At 43.7% G+C, this 9,386-nt stretch overlaps 1 protein-coding gene across 1 annotated transcript in view; it reads right to left on the reverse strand.

Annotated features, from left to right (window-relative positions):
- PLCH2 (phospholipase C eta 2) overlaps positions 1-7,258 on the reverse strand; it is a 36,175-nt gene extending 28,917 nt beyond the window's left edge. The window contains exons 1-3 of the mRNA XM_066564169.1: positions 7,066-7,258; positions 1,788-1,934; positions 681-924 (exon numbers count right to left, since the gene is read on the reverse strand). Of these exons, the coding sequence (XP_066420266.1) occupies positions 681-924; positions 1,788-1,934; positions 7,066-7,258 (584 nt within the window). The remainder of the gene's footprint in view (positions 1-680; positions 925-1,787; positions 1,935-7,065) is intronic.
- Between the last annotated feature and the right edge of the window lie 2,128 nt (positions 7,259-9,386).

The raw sequence follows: 9,386 nt of genomic DNA on the forward strand, positions 1-9,386 counted from the left end.
CAGAAGAAAAACTTCTGAGTGAATCTCAGTGTTACGTTGTGATGGTGTTCACAGGGGTCTTAGGATGAGGGAAGAGACGAGGATCTGATTCTATGTTTCTTGATTTATTATTTTATGATAGATATTCTATTAAAACTATACTAAAAGAATAGAAGAAAGGACTTAATCAGAGGGCTAGCTAAGAATAGAATAAGAATGGAATGATAAAAAAAGCTTGTGTCTTGGACAGAGAGTCTGAGCCAGCTGGACTGTGATTGGCCATTAATTAGAAACAACCACATGAGCCCAATCCCAGATGCACCTGTTGCATTCCACAGCAGCAGATAACCATTGTTTACATTTTGTTCCTGAGGCTTCTCAGCTTCTCAGGAGAAAAAATCTTAATGAAAGGATTTTTCAGAAAATGTCATGGCTACCTTACATCACCAAATTAAATGGATGGTTTTACACTGGGAGTGAGACTGAAGAATGCACCTGTGTCTTTTTCAGTCCAGTGCACTCAGTCATCTCCATCTCCAGGACAATCCTCTTTAGGAACTCTGTGTCTGGAAGCAGGGAATACAGTGGCAACTGCTTTGAAGCTCTGAGCCTAGTGCTTACTTGTAGCAAAGCAAATACTGTAAGGAATCCTGATCTTCTCCCACTGCAGGGAAAGCTCCCAGGCAGCACAGGAAGGATATTGGTCTCTGGTCCTTTGGCGTTTGGAGAGGCTGTCCTCATCGCTGATGCCTGCCATCAGGTACTTCAGCCCTGTGATCCAGGTCCGTGCTTCCTCAGCACTGGAGGACACCAGGTCCAGGGACTCCATGTGGTCCCCGTAGTAGATGCTGAAGCAGCAGTTGGGGTCGAAGCTGCCGTCGGCGTAGCGCTGGAAGATCTCCGACTGCTTCCCCTCACACACCTCCTGGATGGAGTCGATGGAAACTGCAGGGACACAGCTGCAGCTCAGCAATGGCTGCGAGCAGGCCCAGAGACAGCCCGGAGAGGGAGAGCCCAAACCTCACCCTGCACGGCCCCAGTTCACACAGGGGTTGCCTCCAACTCATTTACAGCACCCTACACCCCTGCAACCTGCATGGCCAACCACAGCACCTTCAACTTCATAAATTACCCATCATAAAATCATTTACTGCCCTTTAAAGTCAAGTACAACACTGTAGAATCCTTTGAACCCTTCAGGGAAATACCCAGGGCCTTGCCTTGGAAAAAGGTAGAGTTTTCCCCACCTAGGCTGAAAGAGAGGACTTCCCCCATGGTGCTCTGCAGCACTATTGCCAATCTAATGCAGATTGCTTCCCCCATTGGCCAGTTGACCTTGCCCACCTCAATTATTCATCCCTCATTGCCCCTACAGGCCGCTGCCCTTTCCACAACCCCTGTTCCCTCAGACCACTGGCCACTGACCCCATACTTAAGTCTTTACACAGCACATGCTTGTGTGTTTTGTCCCTGATTTCCCTTCAGCATGGTGGAGCAAACCTTCTCTGGAATTCATCATACAAAAGGCCCTTCTGCCTCTCTTTGCTGAGCTCGCTGTGGTGAGTGTGCTGTGTGGACTTCACTGCTTTCCCTGAATTCTTACCCAAGATAGTGGATGGTGTTGCCTATTTCCCAATAAGCTTTTCCACAAGAGATGCTTATTGGGAAATAGGTAACACCATCCACCATCTAAACCCCACACTGCCACACAACACCTCTCATTGAGCCAGACCCTTCATTCTCCTTTGTTTACAAGAGCACAAGGCCCCAGGAGAGGTCAGAGGGGAGGTTCTGTGGCTGACACTCACTTTTGGCTTTCTCATTCTTCCGAGAGGGTCTCCAGCGAATGCAGGACCTGTGATCATCCAAGTAGTAGAAGCGGACCAACCCCTTGGAGCCTCCTCGGAGTTTGATCATCTGGGTGCCCGCCTGCATGGAGCTCATGCATCTTTCCACTGAGAGGGGAATAAAGAGAGAGCAGTGAGCCAGACCTTGCTCCCTTTGGAATTGCCTTTACGGGATGAAAACACATCAAGCAGCTGCCAAATGAACGGTTTCAGTCAAAGGACGAGGGTGCCTGTAGTGTCTGGTGTAAGAGGTCAGGTGTTAAGATCAAAAAGTCAGAAAGATTCTTGGTGGCTGTGGACTTACCTGTAAATGTGAAAGTTTTCATCCCCATATTGATTTATAAGAAGTGATCATATGTTGGGACCAGCACAAGGTATGTGCCTTTCTCAAGACCATCTCAAATCTGAGCTCCTACAACATGTAAACCTTGTGCTGGACACAGGGTGAAATTTCACCTGGAAACTGGAATCCTTGGCCAGCAAGGTCCCACTGCTTCTATGGATTAAGTCACTGATCCCGTGGATTTGCTTAGCAAGAACCTCACAAACTTTTCATCTCCCAAATCCCCCAAACCCACATTTTCCTAGCAGGAAGCCTCTCACTTGTGCTGTACTTTGGGCCTCAGGACCTGTTCCACTCCTGAGCGTTTGGCAGAATCCCAGACAGTGCAGCCTGAAAAGCCACGAGTGTTGGGAGAAGCTCCCTCCAAGGGTCTGCTCTGCCTCTGCAGGGATCCTGCCCTTTCCTGGGGAGCTGCTGCCAAACCAGGGCTCTGGCACTGGCAGCCCCTGGGAGCCAGGTTGGGGCTTTCTGAAATCCAGCTGCTGCAAGGACTAAGCACAACAACTTCAATCCAACTGTGAGTGGCTGGCTCTGTCCCAGGAATAAATGCAGACTCACATTTTCTGCCAAGTCTCCCATTTATTTCCCCTGATGACAGAGCAGAGCCTGTGACCTGATTTTCCTCTGACTTTCTGCCTGATCCGTTTAAGTAAAATTAAAACTATTACTGTGTTCAACATTCTTTTTTTTTTTTTTTCAGCCCTAGAGATGAGAAGTGAAAATTACTGCTGAGATTCTGGATTGAAGAATGAAAATTAATACATGCAATACACATTCTAGTTCAGAAATAAATGCAAGGAGATTCTGAGGTCAGCTTTCTTTTATCAATCTTCTGCCATAAGGATTAAAGATGAATACACTGATTCCATGTGTTCCAAAATGCATCAACACCAACACAACAACTTGGGTGATTCAAGTCCACCTCTCAGGCAAAAGCAAAAGCAAGGTAAGTAAAAAGAAATGGGAAAAAGCTTTGATGTCCCTGTGCTTTAGAGCTCATGTTCAGATAAAGTCAATTAATTCACTCTGGAAAAGGTTCAGCAAAATAGACTCATTTGAAAGCAGACCTCTATGGTACAAGAAAATTTTAATTTGAAGGCACAATTCTGTAGAGTTCATTGTCCATGTTAATAAAATATTCATGGAGAGAAGGTGTGGAATTGAGAGCAAGATAATCCCTGGTGTAACATTTTACTTCTTAAAGCTGGACCCTTGTCTTCAGGCACAGATACCTTTAGAGAAAATCAATATTCAGCAGGTATCACCATAAAGGCAAGAGCTGTGCCAGAAACATCCACTGCAACATCAGATCCAAAGTCAGCCCAACCCTCTCCCAGTCACTCAATCTTTTCAAAATCTGCTTTCATTCTGATTCAGAAGAAGAGAAATATTTCTCAGATTTACTGAAATAATAATTATGGGAAGCTTGAACTGATTTTCATTTCACAAGGCTCATGGGGTTTTTGAAAAAAATTCAGTCAAAATAGCTAATAAAAGAATTTCTCTGAACATTAATCACACACACTTCAAAATCACATTAAATTTCCTACTTCCTCTTTGGGAATTATAGCAGTAAATAATCTTATTGGAAGAAACCAGAAGAGTAGCAATGGGAAAAGTATCCAAGATCACACCTGTTACAAAGCAGAAGATAATGAAGAAGTACCAAAATAAAACCACACTTTCTGCAACACCCATTTACTTTGCTTTTGCATGAAGCAGGAACACGTTCTCTGCTGTTAAAATTTTAATAAGCATCCTTAGATTGCTTTTTCCATGCTGCTGTTTATTTTGTTGGAGGATTTCTCCCCCAAAGCCACCCTGAGCACCTCACTGCAGCTGCCTGCTGCAGTTCCAGCTCCTCTGCACTGAGCTTGGGTGATCCATGGCCAGCCCCAATATTTCAGTGTTGCCATCTTTTTGGGGCTGGTGACACAGGAGGGCACAAGAAATCCTCCCCTTCCTGTGGGCGAGCAGATTTTGTGGATCCTGGCAATGCAGGGGGAAGGAAAACCCCAAAGGGAATGCAGAGGTGTTTGCTGGGGGCACCAGGCAAGGGCCAGGACATGGAGCAGGGACATTTCCCCACCTGTCCCTTCTGGGGACTGAAAGTTTAGAGCACTACAGAGACTGGAAGAAAGAAAAAAATAAAAAGAAAAAAGAAATCCTAGTGGTACTTATATCAAACAGAAAATGATATGGTTTTTTCCCTGAAGTCTTTCGCAGCATGTAAGTGAAAAGGGCACACTGCTGAGAAGCAGAACTGTTTCTCCTTGCCATTGTTCACATTCCTTCTTTAAGGATTCATTCCTATACTTCAGATAAAAATCCCCCAGTCTTGCAATGAATCAGGTTTTTGAAGAAATGGCTCTTAACTATCTTCAATTAAGGCTGAATTACAGCTTTTCTGTTTTTCACTTCATTAGTTCCTTTTTTTTTTTTTCAGAATTCAGCTTATGTTCAGCTCTCTTCTGATCTAATGAGTTGCCTCAATTTGCATCTGAACAAAAAAATTGTGGAGAAAAGATGGATCTCTGTATACTGCAGCACAGAGCACTGTCAGAGCAAAGCAGAGCAGGGATAGAAACATGGAACACCCAGTTCCACACGGGACTGATGCAGCAAAAAGGCTCCCAGTGATTTCTCATGCTTCTTAATAACATTTATATTTACTATACAAAGTGTTAAAGCAACAATAAATAGCAAAACTAAACAAACCATAAACCCTACAATTTGTCCTGAAACAAGGGGGGAAAAGGAGACTGATATAATTCCTATTGTTAGAAAGATGTTCTAGTGTCTGCAAATTAATTATTTATGGTTCAGTAGCATTATTGTCTTTTAGGAGTCTCTGAGTTTGATATAAATATGTGAAGGAGTGGGAGTATTTTAGCATGTGGGGATGAAAAGAAGTCAGGAGATTGAGTCATTGAGTATTTTTGTACACAGACCAGCTTTGTCAAAAGACTCCCATCCCTGGGCTCGAGGCAGCCCCAGGCTGTGTCACACACCTTTGCCCCTGGCAGGCTCTGGGACAGAGAGCATCAAAGCCCTCTGCCCCAAGAACAGACCCTGGAGGGATGAATCCTAATTGTGTGCCTCGCACCAACCACCCTCCTAAACAACATCAGGAGAGGAGAGCAGATTCCAGCAGCTCATTTCTCTGCAGAAGATGTTTGTGAGCCCAGAGAAACCCCCCAGTACATGTGCACCAGAAGGGCAAGAAAATATCCCCCTAAAATATCACCAAACCAAAACAGCTTTCCCACACACAAACAGAGGACTCCCACACTTGTCACACATTCAGCACTGCCAATCCATTGAAGACATAATGACTGCCCCATTTTTTTAAAGTCTCACTGGAAATGGTTTCACAGCTATAAGTGGCTCATCAATATGTAAACCAAAGAGCTGGCTGGCTCCAACTATTCCTGCCAGGAATATCACTTTCTTTCTAGACAGGAGGCATAAAATCTTTTTAAAAATCAATATATCAATATAATGATATAAAATATGTAATGTATCCAAGGACACAACTTATCCAGCAGAGTGTGTTGGGAATTCTGTCCAGAAGATATTTTGCCAATCCTGCCTAAGAACTGGCTGTGGTGCTCCTGGCCCAGGTACACCAGACTCACTCACATCACTCCGTTGGATCCAGTTAAAAACCAGATCACATCCAAACTCATTAATCTTCATTTGTTTCATTCTGCATCCCTCCAGCCTAATGAACTGGTGCCTCTCACCTTTTAAACCAACCATTTTATTCCTAGCACAGCTTTGTCCCCTTTGTTGGCTCAAGCTTCACTGAAGTTCAGGACTTCTACTGTTCTGCTCATTGGCCAAAACAAATCTGGAAGTGTCTTTGGAAAAGAACATTTCTCTACAATACTGTCAGCAATGGCTGGGACAGTGTTTACAGTGTACAAGAGATGATGAAAGACTGAACCCATCCTTAAAGCACACCACCCCTGATAAATGAGGTGTTAATGGGAGCAGAGTTGTTCTTAATCCTGTGGAAATTAGGGGCTTGATTTGAGGTCAGGCTGTCAGCTCTCCATCCCTCCAGCAGCCACCAGCATCCAGGGAAATGCAGAAGCAGAGTAGGATGGTGTTTCTCCTCTGCAAAAATTCCCAGTACTTGCCGAGCTATCTATGTGTCCAACTTTCTTGCTAAAAAAAAATCTTTGATCGATGAAGCTGACAGACAAACAGGACAGAAAGTGCTCAGGGAATGGGTGGTTCTGGTCAGGCTGCAGGTTTCCTCACTGGCCATGCAGAAGTGGCCCAAGAAGATTGTTATTAAAGTGCTTTTACTAGAACAGCTGTTTTCTCTGGCCATCTCTAATCAGGTTTGCTGGGTTTATTAGCAATTTAAAGGAAAGGCTGCTGTGAGTACCCAAAGGGGATCCTTCTCACAGAGCCAGTGAAGCTTGAGAGTTTTGTGTATCTGAATTCAGAAAACAGCCTCTAAACCGTCCAGTCACCTGGTGTAGATCGAGACAGCAGAGATACTTCCAAATGCTCATTTTTAAAACTCTAAGCTACAAATAAAGATTTAAGAGTTGTACAGTACTGGCAGACAGCAAAACTGTTGTGCTGTGGATAAGGAGAAGGAGACAGAGTCTATGCAACAGAATATTTTAAAGGGTCAGCAAGTTTCAAAATGTACAATTTTGCTGTAGCTTGTCCTGAAGAACATAAATCATGAAATTATAAGTGGGGGCTTGCTGAAGACAAAAAGAACTGCACTAACATCAGACCAGGGCTGCCTCCTCCTTCCTTCTTTTCTGCTCCCCGCGCTGCTGCTACACAAAGGTGCCACTAACTAAGATTTCAGCATGAAAGATTTAAAGGTGTCACCATTTCATGGAATGCAGGGGTTCAGCATCTTACCAAAGTGGCCAATTTTCCATCTCGGAGAGGCGACGATGCTGCCACCAACCCAGAAAAAGTCTTCAGCCAGACGAGCCACTGAGAACTTATTTTGAAGCAAGGGAGATTTTGAGATATCCATATCTGAGCTGGACTGGAAACAAGCACTGATGGCCTTAGGAGGTATCAAAATTTTATAGTACACATTCTCCATGTAGCAGAATAAAAATGTTATCAGAAAAATAGAAAACAGCCATTGATTTCCAAAACCCAGTGGTATTTTTCAGGTATTTTTCAGGTTGTTTCAGAACAGTTTCTCAGGTAATTTAGGTCTCTTTCACAGTCCAGATTTACAACATTAAAATCCCAATAAAATCCTTTTTGTTGTGATGTACCTGTGACTACTTTGAAGAATTGGGTGGGCTTCAGTTCAAGATTTTAAAGAAGACACGTGATGGAGCATGAGGCAATTTGGCATGTAGATGAAACCATTTCTGGACAGCAAGGCCTCCTGATGATATTCTTTTCCTCCTGCTGATTTTCCTTTTCCTTTGGTACTTTCCCAACTGCTTGGCATCATCAAGACATTACAGCAATTTATTGTTGTTGGCTCCTCCACCACTTCCTCCTCCTGACAGTGATTCCCACAAGGAGAAAACCCTTTGGTCACAAACAGATTTGCAGGTTCCACTCTTTCTGGGGCTCTACCTGCTCTTCAAAGCCAACCAACAACATCCCCTGCAGTAAATAATGCACAGTTAACAGCACAATCCATTCCCCTCTCTGCCCTCCTGAGCCACCCTTGCCTTTCACTGTGGATCTGCCCAGGTGCATAAGCTCTTCAGTCTCTTTCCAGGGCTGGAAAAAAAAAGAATAATCACATTTTCTTCTCATACAGCTCCTCAAAATATCATTGTACCAATCTTCTTCTCTTCTCTGAAGGTTCTCCTCACTATTTTAATGGGCATTTCTGATAAAAGAAAGAATATTTCTCTCTAGGCAGCAAAAACTAGATACGATGGAAACACAGCAACACATGTTTGCTTCAAATCCTAAATCCATCACAGGCACTAATCCTAAGCTGTGCTCCTGCCCTATCCAGTCAAGGGATTTAGGTGACACGTTACAACTGAAAAACAAAAAAGGTTTCAAATAAGTGCATTCTTCTGCTTCTCTTCTTCATCTTCATCTTCTTCTCCTCCTCTTCCTTCTTCTTCTTTCCATCTCACACCCTATTTAGGGATGCCTTTGCAGGCTGACACAGCCACAGAAGATCTTGCTCAGGGCACAGCCAGGCAGCTCCTGTGCCCAGAGCTGCTGTAACAGAACCAGGAGCACTGAGGGGGCTCCAGGACTGACAGATAAAAGCAGGTGAGGATGAATTTTTAAAAAGCACTAAGTCACTACTTCATTCCATTTGAAATGCACCCATTGAACTCCAAATACAGAAATCTGTCACGTAGGTTATCACTTAAGCTACATTAAGTTTTAAGTACAATAGACAATCTCTCTTGCCATCTGTGATCTGTACAAGGAGCCTCATATGCTTCTACCCTGATGAGCTAAACACAAATTGCCCATTTAAAAACACATTCATTAAGTGCTTCCTACTCTTCCTTTCACAGTTTGAAAAAAGCTTTGGAGTAGTTAATTCTGGAGATGATTCACTCTCAATTACAAGTTGTTTATTTCACCACCAATGCCCAGAGTTCTTATACTGGGCTTGACTCAGAGTTTAACCACAGATTAATTCCAAACCAGAACCAAACTGGGTCTGCACCACAGGAAGCAGTGATGCTATGTACACTCTTGCCACTATTTATTTAAACATTTCAACCACAGCCTTCCAGCCTCCTAAGGCATCTTTCAAGAGCAATTTCGTGAGATGACTGCAAACTGTCATCAGGGAAAGAGCAACTTCTCCTGGAAAATGCTCAGAAGGATATATGCATCCCACAGAAAACTCTGCCCTGAAGGGAAGAACAAAGGAAACTTTGTTCTAAAGATCCTAATCCTTCCTTCACGTGAAGCCAGGATGAGAGCTGGGACCTGGGAGTTTCATTGTCTTCTCTATCATCTGCTTCTCTGAATTCCTCAAATAAATCCATAAATACCTTTGTGTAATGCCCATGCTTTAGAAACACCACCTTAAATGGTGAGAATGTCACTGCTGTACCTCACAGGGAAGGAGAGAGAACTTAGAGGCTCTCAATTACAAGGAAGCAGAGTTAAGGCAAATTTCTGCATAAACCAAAAGTATTGCAGCTGTTTAGCTCCTTTTTTCCCCTCTTGCAGTACTAATCAGGTTTCCTTGCAGTTCTCCAGGCTGTGCATGCAACAAA

This window comes from Molothrus aeneus, chromosome 21 (genome assembly GCF_037042795.1).
Source record: "Molothrus aeneus isolate 106 chromosome 21, BPBGC_Maene_1.0, whole genome shotgun sequence".
Classification (NCBI taxonomy): Eukaryota; Metazoa; Chordata; class Aves; order Passeriformes; family Icteridae; genus Molothrus; species Molothrus aeneus.